General features: G+C 36.5%; 1 protein-coding gene across 1 annotated transcript in view; it reads right to left on the reverse strand.

Moving 5' to 3' along the window:
• TTC27 (tetratricopeptide repeat domain 27) overlaps positions 1-17,903 on the reverse strand; it is a 138,055-nt gene that overhangs the window by 91,284 nt on the left and 28,868 nt on the right. Inside the window, exons 7-8 of the mRNA XM_074818246.1 lie at positions 15,941-16,077; positions 10,584-10,696 (exon numbers count right to left, since the gene is read on the reverse strand). Of these exons, the coding sequence (XP_074674347.1) occupies positions 10,584-10,696; positions 15,941-16,077 (250 nt within the window). The remainder of the gene's footprint in view (positions 1-10,583; positions 10,697-15,940; positions 16,078-17,903) is intronic.

The following is a 17,903-nucleotide window of genomic DNA, read 5'->3' on the forward strand; positions in this document are numbered from 1 at the left end:
AGAGAAAAAAGTTTGAGAAATGCATTAGTTTGCAGTTTATTTACAGTGACTGAATATCCCAAATGAAGAAAGAATCTGCTTTTCAGTAGAGAACCTTCGTCTGCCTTCAAGTGCTTACAGTCTAAAATGGTCAAGACAGAAAAGGTAAAACACATTGATTTTCTTTTTGTAAATTCTACCAAGTCATAGCAAGATGCATTTTGAAGCTTTCTTATACTATATTGCTTTTTACCTTTAAGTTATCTCCCCCTCACTTGCTTATCTGCCAGATGTGAAAAAAGGCCAGAGTGCCTGATGTGTTTTGTTTTTTCCCTCTAAAGAAGAGACATGATAAAGTATTAAGACATAATAAAATAACTCTAAGCAGCAAAGCACTCAAGATAGGAAAAAGAAAAATGGATGCTATTCAAGCACTCTTAACTCTTTATCTTTGGATGCCCACAAAAAGAATTAGAATTATTATCTGTGTAGCAGAATGCCAAGCCTCCTTCCTGATGGCATGGGTCTCTTCCAAATTCCACCCCCGTTACATGGGGTAACAGAGAAAAAAAACCCCAACAAACATAGGAAGAAAAAGTTCTCTCTGGAGAGCACTGCTTCAGCATTTCTAAAATGGCTATTCTTTAGGAACCACGAATATTCACCAAACTAGAGCAGCCTAGGAATGAGTATAGATGAAACATTCAGGAAATTAAGGGATGAGTTTGAAACAAATTCTACTCTGCCAGTGCAAATGGCATTTGTTCAAAGGACTGCAGCCAAATACAGGTAGTCTGAGAGACAGAGCAAAAGCATAGTTACACCCCCATCTGAGATTCAATTTCCTACTTCTATTAGGAGATAAGATCCCCTTTCCCCTCTTCTTTTGTAACTTAGAAGATCTACTCTGTAATAGTGCTTTTCTTGATGCTTTCTTACCAAACTTACCCCAAAACTTCTGAGGGCTGGGTACAATGACAACACATGACTACAAAACCCCACCAAAGTAAACAAAATTGTCAGTGTGTGCAGTGAATTTTCCAAATGTATTTTTTAAAAAAGAGAGCTACCACAAAAAGTAAGTGGCATGTGGGAGCTACTCTCTCAATTTATTAAAATGGTGACATCTAAAACTGTTATATAAGTTACATAATGAATCTAAAAGCTTACCAGGTTTAGAGCTTATGATTATTCACAGCAACATAAGCCAAAAGAATAAAATGTACATATTTTTTAAAACTGCAGAGATCTATGTGCAAGTGCAAACATCTGTGTGAACTGACATAAACATAAGTAGGTTGCTTAAACCTGAACTGAAATTACATAACTGCAGTTCTTTAAGGTTCAAGGTTTCATGAAAAGGGTTTTTTTTACCTCTCTGATTAATCAACCAACTAGTTTTATTCTTTAATAACACAGGCACCTCATAAGGCAAATCGGGCAGGTGGGTGAAAGGGGAAGGGCATTACTGACCAGAATTTTTTTAAAAAAAGATTTGCACATATTATTGTAGGGAGGAACATGACCTGAGTAGCTGAAGGACAACAATTTCTACAGTGGAAGAAAGCTTGAGAGATCTTCCAACTCTTCTTCCTGCTCTACAAACCTCTGTAACTTCAGACAAATGTTTATCCAGTCTATTCCTAAAGAATTCCCATGATGGAGGTTCCACACACACTTTATACCACTTATGCTGATGTTTCATAACACCTGGCAGCTTAAGCAAGCTGTAAGAGCATGACCACAAGGAAATACCATCTATGCTTTCGGTAGAGTACTGATGTGAAAGGGCTTCAAAAGGCAAATGAAGACCTTGATATCACTTTTTATTCTCTTTATGTTCAATAAAGTTGGACTCTGTCAATAAGGAAAGCTAACTATTATTCCTCCTTCCTGATTTAACTTGTGTGGTTCTAAATTTTGGTTAAGAGACCAGCTGAACAAAAGAAAAGTATATTAACTATTACAGTAATGCATTTCCTCCCCATCTTCCCACAGAAAAAAACCCCACAATGTTAATGATGGGCTTTTTTTTTGAGGTTTTAGGCAATACTGCTTGGAAACAATTCTGTCGTATATATTACTGGGTTTTTTTCTTCCTTGAGAAAAATTTTCATGATAACAGGAAAGTAATAAAGAATTTCTCTGCTTCAGTTACTTTTTTCCTTGTCAAATGTCAGCTGCTAGCAGAAATACTTAGCCTGAGATAGTCAACTGAAGTCATTAAACACTAGTCACTAATACAAATGTGACTTCACGTGAAAAATAACAAGTTTCTCCTCTATCTACGGGGAAAAAAAAGTAAAAAAGGCAGCAAGAAAACTTCAAATATTACAACAAGAACACCACAGCAGCTAGGCAACAGAATGTTAAGTGACATGATCACAACTTTTGAAAAGCATGAGTAAATCAAAGGACAGTTAAATTTTGACAAAATTGGAACTTATTTTACAGCATCCTAAAGATACATTGATTCAAGCAGAAAGGATTAATCCTCTCCTTACTCGAGATAGATGTGCCACAGCTTTTTGAAGCATACAGATTTAGTTCTTCTAGATCAAAGCAGTGCTAAAATAGGTCTTTAATTTCAATTTCTGCCAGATTCATGTACAATGCTTTCAGACACATAAGTACAGTCATACAAAGCTTGAAAGAGAAGAGAAAAATGAAATTGCTTTACAGATTTTCTATACTAAATCAAATAAAATTTAAAGCTATATTTTAAAATAAACTGAATCCAAACCTGGAGTAGAATTGTAGCTTGGTTTTAAGCATTTTGAATGACTGTGTCAACTCTCGTCCCAGTACTTTACAAACATTTCACTTCTATGCCTGTATTTGTTCTGATTTCAAGGACAGGTTAAGCAGTTCACCCCAAAGAATTTCAGGAGCTGAAATCAGATTGGAATTTAGGATCTATGATCAGGCATCTTTTCCTAACAATATGAAGAGAAGTCACTAATCATTGCATCATTCAGCTTTGCAAGGTATTTTCTGTCCATTCTTGAACCCTATATTAGGGAGTTGAATGAAATAGAAGGGGGAAAGAAAACAATAGAAACAAGACATTCTTTACACAGATAAAACAGAGCCTTAGAGTAAGATCTACTCTGCAGCAGAGAAAAAGTATTTTCTAGTAAATCAGCAAAAGCTAATTGCCAATAGCTTACAATTTACAACCAGTTATTTAATCTGATTTATCAGCTCTACATTGGCAGCCTAATGGATAAGGCATCCAGTTTAACTAACTAGTTATATAGTTTGAGACTTAATAAGCTATAATCTTTGTAACAGTGGAATTAATAGCAATCATTCCAAAGTATTCCTTTTTGGATTATGACTAAACATTTCTGTTTCAAGAACTGATTTAGAAAGTTGACAAATGTTAACAAACGTTGTTAAAACCTATTAAAAATAAATCAGTGTTCTTCAAATAGATTAAGTTGTATTAAAATGCAGTATACAGAAAGGATCAAAAAACTCTGAAGTATTAAATAATAATGAAATATCTCTAAAAATATAATTAAGGAGTCAAAAAAAATGTTTAAGGAGCAACTAGCCAAAAGAGTCAAGACCAGTACTAAATCCTTCCTCCAATACAGCGTGAACAATTGTGGGAGTCTATAAGATCAAATGACAGCCCTGGTATAAAAGCCACTGCAGAGAAGCTATACAAATTCATTGCATTAGCATTTACTGTAGAAGAACATAGTAAAATTCCCACAAAAGAGGCTGTTTGGGTAAGGGAGAGAATGACAGGAGAGAAAAATCTTTCTGAAATTAAGAAACTGCAAAAGAGGTTACACACTAAAAAATTAACAGGACCAAACAGTATTCAGAAAAAAATGTTTAAAGTGAGTTTTGAGATGAAATAGCTGAGACTCTAAAAGCAGCATATAAGTCCTCATTTAAAACTTCCTCAGTACCTGAAGACAAGAGAGCAGCAAAAATGATGCCAGCCTTTAAAAGTGGTGTCACGGGACCGGTGTAACTACTGGCTTGTAAGCATAATATCTGTTGCAGGTAAGGAGAGACTATATAATGAACAGAAGAACTAGAAATACCTGGACAAATACAATGCGTATGGGGAGAGTCAGTCAGGCAACCAGAAAAAAATAAAAATCCTGCATTACAAATCTGTTGGGGGCTTTTGGAAAGTTTAACTAGCATGATGATATACCTAAGCTGGTTGATGAAATCACCTTGGATCTCTCTATGGTTTTTTCAGAAGTCCGTCACCAAGAAAGACTTTCAAAGAAACTGAGCATTCATGAGATAAAAGGGAATGTCTTGGCAAATGTCCGTAACTGATTAAAAGATAGGAAATGGTATGAGAGAAATAGTCAGCCATTCCAATGGAGAAGGTCACCATTGTAATCCTGCATAGGTTTTGTGCTGTGATCTGTATGCTGTAATATTAATAAACTGGAACAGGAAAATGTATAGTGAGGTGAGAAAACTTGCAAATGATATGACATTCTTTGAGGTAAGGATGTGAATAGACAATAAGGAGCTGCAGAAAGACCTTACAGGATAGAGCAAAAGGATAATAAAATAAAAATGCCAAGCAATGCACAATAGGAAACACAGTCCTAGTTTCACAAAACATTTTAGGCTCCGATCTGACCATTTCTATTCAGGAGCAACTCTTTAGCACTGCAGCTGCGCAAAAACATTAGCTCAGTACTAGGCAACTGTTAAAAAGGCAAATCAAAAACTGAGTAATTAATTAGGAAAGTAATACAGAATAATGTGCAAGGGCATACTACACGGAGTATACAAATCAATAAAGCCTACACAAAATATGACATAAAGCCTTTGTTTGTCCACCCATGAATAGTATGTTCTGTTGTGCACCTTTCCTTTCAAAAGCAGTAATTCAGTATTGGAAAAATGTCAGAAACAGATAGAACGATTGGTTTTTTATGATGATGAATAATGATGTTTTATGCTTACAGAAACGTAACAACTTCTACAAAAGGAATGTCTGATTAGGCTAGGACTAAACAAAGAGGGACATTGTAGAGGTTTTTGAAACTGTTCAGAAATAAGAGAGTCACTAAATGAAGCTACTGGCAACCAAAACTACCTGGAGGAGGTTTTTTTTGAACAGCAGACACAAAATATGTAAACAGACACCTTTACCAAAGGATACTACCAATGCAAGAAATTTACATGTGCTCAATGGAAGACAACAAATATTTGAGAGATCCATTGACAGCTGCCATGCAAACAGATTAGGCTCAGGAAATCACTGTTTAGAGGCTGGGAAAGTATTAGGGAGAAGGGAGCAACACATGCTTGCTCTGTTATTATTCATCTTTAAGTATCTTCTCACAGCCACTCTTGAGGACAGAGTGTAAAGTTAGATGGATGAAGACAACTGCTGAGTTTTTGTTTGCTTATGCTTCCTGGCACATTACCTCCCTGCAAATGCAGACAATGCAAATTCAAGTTTCTCAGGTAACTACTTAGAACTACAGTTAACTGGCATAAGATAGATGATGAAGAATAGATAGGTCAGACTTTCCACATATGCATTTTTATGAGTATCTGCTGTATTTCTACGCACTTTTACCAGCTGTGTAATTTTCTGAATGAAAAAGAGCCAAACCCAACAAATTGTTCACTTTACAAGCATTTTCAAAGTTTCACAAAGGTATTTCAAGTGACTAATGTTTTTTATGTGAACATTCTGAATAGCAAGACAGGAAGTTCATTTCCCCGGTGGAATCTCTTCACACAGCTGTATGTACTGGTGCACAGCAATATATTTTGTAGCAATGATTTTAAACACCCATGAACCGACCATGGTGAGATCACTATACTGTCTGGCACCTGTAATTGGTTTGTTTCACAAAAATAATAATAATTTATACTTACATGGTATGTTTGTAAAGATGGGCCAGAGTGCCAGAAAGTATTTAACAGAAAAACCTTCATCAACTTTAATGCTGTCCAAGATTTTATATCGTAGCTTTTACTTTCATACAGCAACATGTGTAAGCTCTGCCCTTCCACAGTCAGTTTAACATAACCTTTCCTTTTCAATGGCTTGGAAGAGAGAATGCTCTCTCTTATAAAAACTGATGAAAATAGTTGTTTATCTGCCATTACCTTGTACTTCTGATACAAGCCATAGAGCATGACCTTGCTATAAAGCACAAGGAAGGGTGCAATCATATATGTAATCTTAATAAGCACATGATCCACCTTATCTAACTTTAACCATGTAAAATTAAGGCCTTTAATCTAGCTAACTGGCTATGCTTCCTTCAGAGTCCATGGAAAAATATAGATAAATGTAGGGAGTGATTCAATTCATTGTAAAATAAGTGCCTGAAGTGAAATGAATCACACTCTACAGATGCTGATTTCTCCATTGACTGTAGAACAGACAGACAGCTAATATTAGATTCTCAAATTTCAAGTAGCTAAATGTTTTCCTGTTTCACCTACCCAAGTTTCCCATGATGTTTCCATTGCCAACATGTATATTGGGATTTCTTTTTCTAATTACTCAATTGATTTAAAAGCTCATATTTGGTAATTCTGTTAAAAATCCTTTAGTCCTAATGCTATTTAGTGCTTATGCAGTTGTTTCAAGTACATTTCTACAGCTCTCTGTGTAAACCGTATATTATACAGTACTACATTGGATGATAATATAATAAAAGTTAGGTTTCCTGATGCTTTCCTTACCAGCTGAAGACTGGTGCATAGTCTTTGGCTGAGCTGAGGTACCTCCAGTATAACACACTATTTTGACCTGATTTGATTCTTGGACATTTCTCTTACTTTCCAAGATTTTTCTATAGCTGTATCTAATTTCTAAAAGCCTTCCCTTGTTAAAAAATGGTGAATCAAGTGATGAGAAAGGATTTTTTTCCCAAGCTGCTGACACACAGCTGCTGTTGTCTGTTCTAACAGCAATCTAATTTGGGCTATTTCTAAGTGACAAGGGAAACATACTCCTCTCAGATTCTCAGCATTTTGGCATCTATACTATATTAACATCATTATTTAAATCATACATTGGCCCATTCTTGGGTTTTTAAAAATATTTTTATTTTATTTTTGAATTGGAACTTTAGTATCTTTTTCCATCAGCCTCTGAAATTTTGGTTCAAGGTTCTATACAAAGTTTGGCCACAGTCTTAAGGTTTGACTAGAAAATAAATTTTATACTATCATGACTAGTTATTTTCATATGAAATATCAAAAAAGTCCTAGCCAAGTGATGTTTCTGCACTCCTAGGAGTTTCTTTTAATATTTCCTTGAGGTTGCATTACCCCTGCAGTGAGATGATCTGAAGACACCTCTAGACATTCTCTTCCTATACAGATACTACAAAATCTGGATACGATGGAACAGGAAACCTCTGCATAAGTGAGGCAGACTGGAGTGGTTTTTTCCCCCCTCTACGCTTTGTTTTAGCTACAGTTTCATTATCATAAGAGGCAAATGTTTTCTTCTAGATTTACTTCCATAGACTGCTCAGTATTTGGAGGAAAAGGAATTTGCAGGGAAGAAATAAAACAGTCAAACACTTTAAAGGAAACTGCCTCAAATTACAGATGCCACAGAGAACTGGCTGGGTACAGTGTACGTTGCTATTTTTTTATATAAATGGATTACTCATAAATAAGGTGTTCTTTCCTTACATCAGTATAACAAAGAGGTTTAAAAAAAATCTAATTGATTCAGGCTCATGCATGCTATTTACAAGCTCGCTTAAGCATGCTGCATGAGAGGTTGTTTGGGTTTTTGTAAAGACAGCTGGTGTGAGATATTTCAACACTTCAAAAAATATTTTATATCCTCTTAAAATGTTATCGGGGAGGAAGAGATGAAAGCGTTAGTACTAATACTGTAATAGTACTTTGTTTAGCCATGTAATCATTTTAACCTACTTGAAATGAAACCTATGTAATTGTAATTAAGTGGTTTCTGAAAGTTGTAACAATTTTCAGTTTGTTCTGCTATACACAAACATTTCTGCATGCTGCTGATTTTTAGTTAACATTATTTAGCTACAAAAATCTGTTGAATTAAGGGGCATTTCTGTGACATTTGCTGTAAAACAAATACTAGCAAGCACACTGAAACGTATAGAAAAAGATTTGCTCACATTTACTCTTTCTTTACCTGCAGGCTGCCCTTCTTCCAGGTCAGTGTCTGAAAGTTTATTTGCATTAGAAAAAACATCCAATGCTGACAACAGCAGTCAACAACAGATATTGTTAAGGTGGTGCTAGACTTAGAACAAAGTCTAGTTAGAACTGCTATGGAAAGTTAAAGGAATTCTGAAGCCAACTTATTAATTATGAAATTAGGATTTTACTCCACAGAACTGAAGTCCTCAAGCATGAAAGAAAAGCAAGGAATTTCCTATAGCTAAGGTTTGAGAAGTATGTTTTGCTTCAAAGCCAATACTAAATGCTTTAACATATATATGCTTCCTTGCAAATTGATATGCCAATAGCTGATACAGAAACCAAGGGTATGGCCAGCAATCCAAGCCTAAACTCCACTCAGTCACAAGGGTTGTACCATAAATCCCCTCAGAAGAACAGTTCTCAAAGCTGGCATTCTAACACTTCGGCAACATAGCCGGATATCAAATCTTGTCTCCTTCTGTGACTGAAATAGTTTCAGTTGCTTAACATTATCCCACCCACTGAATGGCATTTACCACTCCTACGGGGAAGCAACACTAATTTTTTTTTTTGGTGGTTGTTTTTAGTTTCTTAAATGAGCTTCTTGCCTTGAGTCCTGCCAAACTCACATACCACTTGGATTAGAATGCACACATACAGATGGTAGTCAAAGACGACTTCTAGCCACTACTCAGAGCATGACAGTGGTGGTTTCAAAGTGACGTACCATGGTCAAGAAATCTACTGCGCAGCCAACCAATGTAAAATTCAAATTCTACCCTTTCATTAAAAAACAGGGAAAAAGAAGAAAGACCAAGAGGCAAATTAAAATTTCCTTCAGAAGGGTGAAGGCAGGAAGGATGATATAATCTGTATATAAGACAATACTGTGTTAAAAAAATGAAGTGTGCATGAAAATCTTTTCAAGAAGGGGAAGGCTTTGCCTTGACTTGAGTCAGTGTGAAAGACTAAAAGTGACTGAGCCAAGAATATGTGTCAACTCAGTGTTCACTCCTTTGTTCTCAAACTGGATCAATGTGGCCTTGAAAAGAAAACAAGTTTAAGACTTGGGGAATAAAGAAAAAATGAAGCCACAGTACATACTCCACTCGTGAATTCCTGATTACAGTGGATGGGCTGACTGGTTAAAGGGCATAGCTGAAACTACAGACGTGCAACTTCACATTTGACTTCATCTATATAGCTAAACAAGTGTCTGGCCCTTCAAAAAGCTGCAGTCTGTGAAACAGGCATATGAAAGGAAACAATCTTCTCTCCACTAATGATTTCCATTGCACTTTATGTGCATTTCTGCACAAGAAGGGGAAAAATAACTGAAAATTTTGGCAAGTGGGGAGAGAAATATTATAAACTGTGCTACAAAAGAAGCAAAAAGCCCCACACCACAGAGGAACTACTGCCAAATGCTGGGTTGTTAGCTCATGCCATTAATTTGTCTCACCAACCTTTAGTCAGCCTGTTACTGTTGTCACACTATCAAAAAGATAGATCTTATAACATTCACGTGCCCCTGCAGAGAAAACACCGGTCTGAGACTTGGGAACTAGGATTCACTCACTGTTCAGCTCCTGGCCTCCTTCTGGCTTGGGCAAGATATTTCAGCAGTACTGCAGATTCCATCATTTTACAGCTCACAGATCAGAAAAGTGCCTTCAGTGGTATGAATGATGAATACTACATCAAAGTCACCATTTTTACTTTAACATACTAATATTTCTGAAACAAATCACACAAAAAATTGTGTGATAACTGTCACTGCCTAAATGACTACTACATCATAGAAAAAAGTATTTCTTCATTAGAAAATGAGGATATTGATTAGCAGCTGGCTTATGAGCCTCAAATCTCAAGCTGCTTTTTATTCTTTTGTGTCATTTCCAGAACCCATGTAGCATATAATGTCTGAAAGCCAGGAAAAGAAAAAAAACCAAACTTAGGTGCAAAACCATGAGGACTTTGTACTATAGCTTTTAACTAGCAAAGGATGCTCTGCATTTATACAAGTATTCCCGTTGCACTGAATAGCAGAGCAGCGTTTTTCTTGAAAGACATGTCTGATCCTTATAGGAAGCTGACCATTGCAGACTCTGAAACGTGTTTTCAAAATTTACCAGAGTGTCATCACTATATGGTAGCTAATGACACTTGACATTTGAAACATGATTAATCTGAGGCACAAAGAACAAGTTGGTTTTCTAGGATAAGAGAACAATATAGCAATTAATGAAACATTGCTGAAATTCTGAACTGGACACTAAAGTTCACTCAGATAACTGAAAATGCTATCCACGTATAATGCAAATCTTTTAGCATTTTAGCCAGACTATATGACGAGGAAGGGAAAAACGTCCCACCAACTCACCACTTCATTACCACAATGATTCATACAGCATTTTTTTTTAAGTAACTATGAACTAACTTACCATATTCCAAGGATTACAGCAAGCTCTTCTGCACACAAATCAGGTACCTGGTACTGATCAGCATCTGCTAATTTGATCTCGTTAAGCACTGTATCATCATTCAAATCACAATTCTGTTGGAGGAGAAAAAAAATATTTTAAAATAGATAGAAACTGTTGCAGGGAAATTTAAGCCTTCAAAATATGAAAAAAGATAGACTTGTTTGAAAAAGGATAATACTAACATTAGAAAACATAATGGACAGTAATTTACCATGATTATGATAGAATAACGGACAAAGCCAGTAGAAGGAAATATCTTCCAAACCACTTTTGCTACAATTATATTGGTTGTCATGCAACAGGAACAGCATTCAGAGCAACTTCAAGATGTGCTGGGTTTGTATGGTGGGGTTTTTGGTAGCAGGGAAGGGGGCTACAGTGGTGGCCTCCTGTGAGAAGCTTCTCAAAAGCTTCCCCGTCTCCAAGTCAGACCTGCCTCTGGCCAAGGCCGAGCCAATTAGCGACAGCAGCCGCGCCTCTGTGATAATGTATTTAAGAAGGGAAAGCTGAGAGGGGCTGGGGGCTTTGAGGATGAGTTACAAGAAGGACACCTATGCGAACACCAAGGTCAGTGGAAGGAAGGTGGAGGAAGGGGTGAGCTGTGCTGGAGAAGAGAGCCCCCCTGCGTCCCTTGGAGATGGCAGGGCCACTCCACTGCCACCACGGAGGTTACCAGAGGAGCCGAGTAGCCTGTGGAGGACCCCCAGGACTCTGTGGGAAGAAGCAGCCCCCGCTGTTGTAGTTTGGCACTGTGAGGACTGTAACACGTGAAGGTGACCCACGCCAGAGCACCTTGAGAAGAATGCATCCCATGGGGATGACTCATGATGGGGAAGTGTGTGGAGGACTGTGTCCTGTGAGAGGGATGCCACACGGAGCAGCGGGAAGAATGCAGAAGAGTGCTTTCCCCCATTTGCAGGAAGCAGCGGTGGACTGACTGCACCCCACATTCCCTGCCCCTGTGCTGGTGGGAGAGGAGGTGGAGATGTCAGGAACAAAACTAAGCCCGGGAAGAAGGGAGGGGTGGGGAGAGGTGTTTTTAAGATAGGGTAATGCTTCTCACTGTCCCATTCTGTCTGTTAAGTGTTGTTATCCTTAGTGTTCTGAATTAGAGTGATGTCCTTTTTTCTTTCCCTAATGAGCCTGTCTTTTGCCTGTGACCATAAAGGGTGAGCCATCCCTCCCTGCCCTCATCTCGATTCCTGAGCCTTCTGATTTATTTTCTCCTTTCCAGCACCGGGAGGGAAGTGGTGAGTGAATGGCTGCGTGGTGCTCAGTTGACCTCTGGGCTCAAACCATGCCACAAGGTTACCAGAATATTGATTTTCTACTTAAATAAGGGCTGAAGGGGATTTTTGCTTTTCAAATTTTTGCTTATAGTATTATCAACAATTTCCTCCTATTTTTTATATACACATATATATATGTATGCAGACAACCTGAAAGAGATTAATGTTAAATGCTTTCCTAACATGCAGGTTCTCAGGTTAGTGACCATGGACCTCTAGGAATGTATGGATTTCTTTTTGAGTATAAGCAAAGTGCAGCTAAGTAAAGCACACCTTCTGCCAGCACAGTTAAATTCCTTACACAGGGAAATGGTCCTCCTCATCTTTGTTTTTGATTTTTTTAAAGGATTTTGCAACTTGAAGAAACATGCATTGAAAAAAACCCACTGAGCCAGCACCTCCAGATACTTTGTCCTGGTAAAGACAAGAAGGGGTATTCTGAAAAGGTTTGCTCCTGGACAAGTACTTTTGACTTCCCATCAGATTTCCTCTGGAACAAGTTGTTTAAGGAGTATTCAGTTTAACTTTTACAAACCAAGTACACTACCTGAAGTTCATTGTCTGTCATTTAACTTAAAGAAGAGAGTAATATAATCTGTGGCCGAAAAGTGTAAATTACTATGTTCATAGAATTTATGTGTGTTTGGAAACAACAAGAGATTCCTTTGGCTGAAAGCAAGAAGGAGGTAGCTTGAAAAATACCTCCCAAAAAAACCAAAAAAGCCAGTCTTTAAACCAATTATTGTACTACTGGTTTTTAGCTACCAGTAGTAGTTTTTATAACCTATTAAAAACAGAAAATGGATTTATATTAACAGTTTTTCGAACCTCCTATTAATTTCCCTTCAATGTCCTAGTAGTAACTGTTTCCAATGAATATCTTCCATTAGCAAGGTCAAAATGAGGGTCCACAGAAGAACAAAAAGCAAACAAGAATGCATTCATCACCAGTATTTTACTACTATATAAATGAAACTAAACAGTGATTTGATAGAGAATGTGAGGAAAATAAGTTTATTTTAAGGGGATAATGAAGATATTCCCACTCTGAAAGGCATATTTAATACCATGATTTTCTTCTCTTACTACATCAGCATATATAAGGATTATCTACCACTTCCAGCTGAAAATTATTTTAGAAAGAGCACTATGCTAGTATAATGATACCAATTCATTAGATGTATCATAAATTACAATTCAATTTATGAGGTGATTAATTAAATTTTTTCAGCTCTGGCCTATATAATCTTTAAAATTTAGCCTGTATAAACAGCACTAATTGCTTTAACTTCACTATGAATATTGATGAGCTGAACTGTACCGCAATGGTATGCCAGAGTTTTAAAGCATGATTTCCATTCCTAGATTTAAAAAAAAATTCCTCTTTTTCCCAAAACATAAAACAGCTCTGAATTTTTTAAAACTAATCAAACTATTTTAACATACCATTTCCTATCAAGACTCCTTATGCATCACCTTAAACCTGGATTTTCCTTTCACAGAAACTGACCTGTGAGCAGAGCTTTGAATTTACAACCTCAAATATTTATTTTGAAATACAAATAGTTTTCCTTCTAGTGACACCTGAGATAACATAATTGCTCAGCACCAGAGGGAAGCAGGAAGTGCTTGACCAGAAATCAGACCACCTACCAGTCCAACAACTGGTCACATTGCTATCTTGGTTGTATTTTTAATTGAATTAAATTACTTATCACTTAATTGCAAAATAACTTGTTCACTCATGTTATTGAACAATAATAGGGGGAGAACTTTAAGAGCATAGAATTAAGCACTCCAAAACAGGAGCTGAAAATTAGGTGTGACCAGTCTCAACTTGGCCTTTACACATACTGGCAGAGTTTATAGTTCTCTTAGGAAATTTTCCACCCATCCAGGAGAATTCCTGTCTTTAGAGAAATAGAGTGTTTTCTTTTATCTGCAAATGTAAAATGAGAACACTGGAGAGGGGAAGAAAATTTCCCTATAGTAATTTTGCAGCATGGTAAAAGGCCTTTCAGCTTTCTATATGCACGTGTTAATTCTGTGGAGATTCTCAGCACCTCTCAAGACTTAACTTCTATGCATTTGCCATGAACAATCTTTTAAAAGTATACAAGTTACATCAATCATCTGCCCTAAACTTAGACAGAGATGCAATGATGATGTCTGTATTTTTTGGCAGATGGAAAATAGCATTAACTTCAATTTTAGCTAAACGAACTTTGAGATACACTCAAGGCTGACAAATTTGAGACCAGACTGGCAAAAGAAACACTAGGACTCACTGTTACAGTTAACATTGAAAAATTACATTAATAAGTTATATTTTGATACTACATTATTAATAAAAACATGCTAGAGAAAGGGGAAAAAACCCAAAACCTTTAATTGGTAATTCAACGCATGCATGAATTGGAGAGTCTACTTAGTCAAAACCGACAGAACATTCGCAAACAGTGTTAATAAAACATCTGAACTTCAAATACCTCATGTTTTCCTCAAAGCAGTTCATGGTTCTACTAATATTATTTTCAAGAATTTCTGATACACACAAAATGCAGAAGGTTCCAATTTTTTAATTTTTTTTTTTTTTTCCTGAAGTAGACTGTGGGAACAGAAGGCCTAACTTTCCTTAATAGACAGCCCAAGTAACTTATGACAGAATTATATGACTCAGTTGCACAAAATTCAATTCCCGCCCTGTAGCCAAAACCTCTCAAGTCCTTTCTAGCACCACATTTTTACTTTTCAGAAAGAGTAGATACCCGAAATTTTCTTTCTCTTACTCTCTGTTAAACTTGCTTCAGCGGCTTTGGGTCTGTTCACTGAAAGGACATGTGAATATAGTATTTTATTAGAAAGAATAATATATTTTATTCCAGGTTATACCTACAGACTAAAACAGTGTCACCATTTTTATTGAAACAATGTCATTTTATTCCAAACTAAAGTCCTTATCAGATACAGACTACAAGGACAAATTCTTCAGAAAGCTGTGAATAACTGGAAAAAATAGTCATACAATACCCCAGTTAGGGACTCTCTGAGAACAATGCATCCTATAAGTTAGTTCTAGGTAAAGTTGTACTTAAAGTCTACAACTAAGTCTGACACTCACCCAAGTGGCCTCCCCCGAGCTCTTACTATCCTTAAATGGGTTATTACACACAGTTCTATCATAAGCACAAGTTGTGACATATATGCAGTCCATCTCTTTTCATCAAATCGAATAAAACACTAAGGACATGGTAATGGACAAACAAAAAAAGCTAGGATAGTCCCCCAAGATATTTGTGCGTTCAATTTAGAAATAGAGAATTACTGTCAAATTCTTTTGCTTAAGATCCCTGCTTGACCTGAAGTCTATCAAGGCATAACCTTTTTTTTATAAAGGCTCTTCAACCTAAAGAATAAATCTTGGACCATAATGCCTCAATTTATCTCTGGCTTCTTTAGCAAGCTCAAGTAACTTTAAATCCTGACCGGAACTTCTCCTCATGAAGGAAAAATGCCATCCCAAAACAATTCAGTGGTTGTTGAGCAATTTATAATTGAAGTCATCATGCATACCCTTAAGACTAGCAAGGCCAAGTCACATAATTCATGCCAGTAGGAATACCTAGACCAATTTCCTACCTTCACACTGTTACTAAACATGTCTGTCAGTCCTTACAAATCTGTGCATTTCTGTGATGCCTTGCAGGCTATTTTGAAAATCTGTCTCACCTGTCTTCTTAACTCCATCATTCTTAGGCACTATAAATTAATACATAAACTGTAGAAGATCACATTCGCAAACATGCTTTTAGTGGAGTAGCCACATCTGTCTTGAAGACAGTTGCATATTGTTTTACCCCATGTCCTTTAATATTAGGCAAACGACTGCCCCACATTTTTTCTAAAAACTTTCAGAAATTGTAAGTTTCTCCTAGGCATCACACACTTTTCCCTTGCAGACAACCAAGAAAAGCTTCAGAACATTTTTATATTAAGAAATTAAAACCATTCTTCTCATATACATACCATTGTTAAGTTTTCTAGAGGTGTTGGAGCTGGACTTAGTTCACTGTGAGGAATGAGAAATTCATCTGTTCTTTGGACATCCAAAATAAGCTGTGCAACATATTTTTCCTGAAATCGTGTTCTCTTCCCCAAAGCACCTACAGAAAATTAATATAAGATTATATTAAAGAACACTAAAAACCAGTAATCCATCATGTACTAGAAAGTTGCTCACAAAGCAGCAAAATAAAGAGAAACACATTGAGAATTAACCTACAAAATTTAGCACTGGTTTAACTCCGCTCAATCTGTTTGCAGTGAACTACATGTGTCCTCACTGCTAGCTGTGACATACAAAGTAACACATATTACAAACGTACAAGCACAGCTAGATAGGTCTTGCAAAGCCACTTTTAGGTAAATTCCTCATAACTCACCATATTATCTCTTGAAAACTCAGTCATCAAATTTTATTAGTTCCCTACTTATTTCTTAGCAATAAATCACAAACAGTTGTTCAAGTTGTCTGCTAAAAGTTAATCACATAATGGAGACATTTAGGCAAATAAAAACCCCATACTATCTTACAGGCCATCATTTAAAATATTTCATGTCTTCATTTGAAGACTTAGGTCTATGAAGAGTGATTACAGACATGACATTACCATAACACAGCACATAAAATACTGTAAAAATAACATGGCAGAGAGTGAAACAGCAAACCAATGAAGGCTGTCTACTGAACTAATCAAAAATTCCTCTCAGTGTGGTTTCTTCAGTTCTTTATTTGACTCTCATACAACTTTTACTAGTTTTTAGGGTGGCAATTAACATTTATACCAAATTGAAAAGAAAAACATGTCTGTTTTTCCTCTGTTAGCAACCTGTATTAGCATGATACAATGCTCAGATACTGTGAACTGTGAAAATCAAGTAACAGAAACAGAGGACTGAATGCTGATACACTTGCTTTTGCAGAACTAATTAAGATCAAGTTCTTAATTTCATTATCATTTTGAAAATTTTGCAGGACATAAAAAAAATCTTTGAGGTAAAGATGATTGACTGCTTGTGTAACAAAGGCCTGAGGATGAGGCCACTGTCAGTAAGAATCACCCAGCACACGCACTGAAATAGCTGTCACCCTCTTTTCTTCCTGGAGGTGGAAAGAGAGCAGTAGGGAAACCAGATATTAAACTGATTTCTCCTTCTCCGCCAATTATCCCTTTTAATGGAAAAGCCCTGTGTTAAAAGTTTATGAAGAAATGCAAAAGGTTCTAAAAATATCACCTTAAAATCACAAGGCAAACTGCAGAGAAAAGAGACACACACACAGAGAAACACTGGATAACAATTCATACTACTTTTACACAGTAGCACTCAATTCTCAATTTTAACAATACCTGAAAATCATATGCTGTAATTCACTTCCTATTATGTCTTACCACTTAAACAGCTGGATAAAACACTTGCAAAGCTATTCTGGTTACTGATAAATTTACTTGCTACCACCCAGAAACTGTGATTTGTTTATGTTGAGATGCACACCCTTCCCACCCCATTGTTTTAAGCAAAGAATTCCTTGCTATTACAGGGACAAAACCTAGTCATTTTTATCTGGAAATATATATCACATGTGTTTAGGCTGGGGAAAAATTTGCTTGCTTTATACCACCATAAATTCTCACAGAAGAGAGGAATCTACACAGACACTTTACTTTCTGTTCCGTATTAAAAGTTCCCAGGGATGCATTACTGGGCATGAAAACAATAAGCAGACAATAAGCAGATCTCAGTTCAGCATTATTAATCCTTCAGATCTGCTGATCTTAAATTTATTTTGGATTATGAACCTTCATCTTAGTATATTTACATGCAAGAACCACAGTCTTCTCTTTTACTGGAAATTGTTTTGTGGAGTTACTGATGGTTGTGACTCATTGTGAGGGACATAAGAATGCTTTTTAATAACTGATGAATACAG

The sequence above is a fragment of the Strix aluco genome, chromosome 3 (genome assembly GCF_031877795.1).
Source record: "Strix aluco isolate bStrAlu1 chromosome 3, bStrAlu1.hap1, whole genome shotgun sequence".
Taxonomy (NCBI): Eukaryota; Metazoa; Chordata; class Aves; order Strigiformes; family Strigidae; genus Strix; species Strix aluco.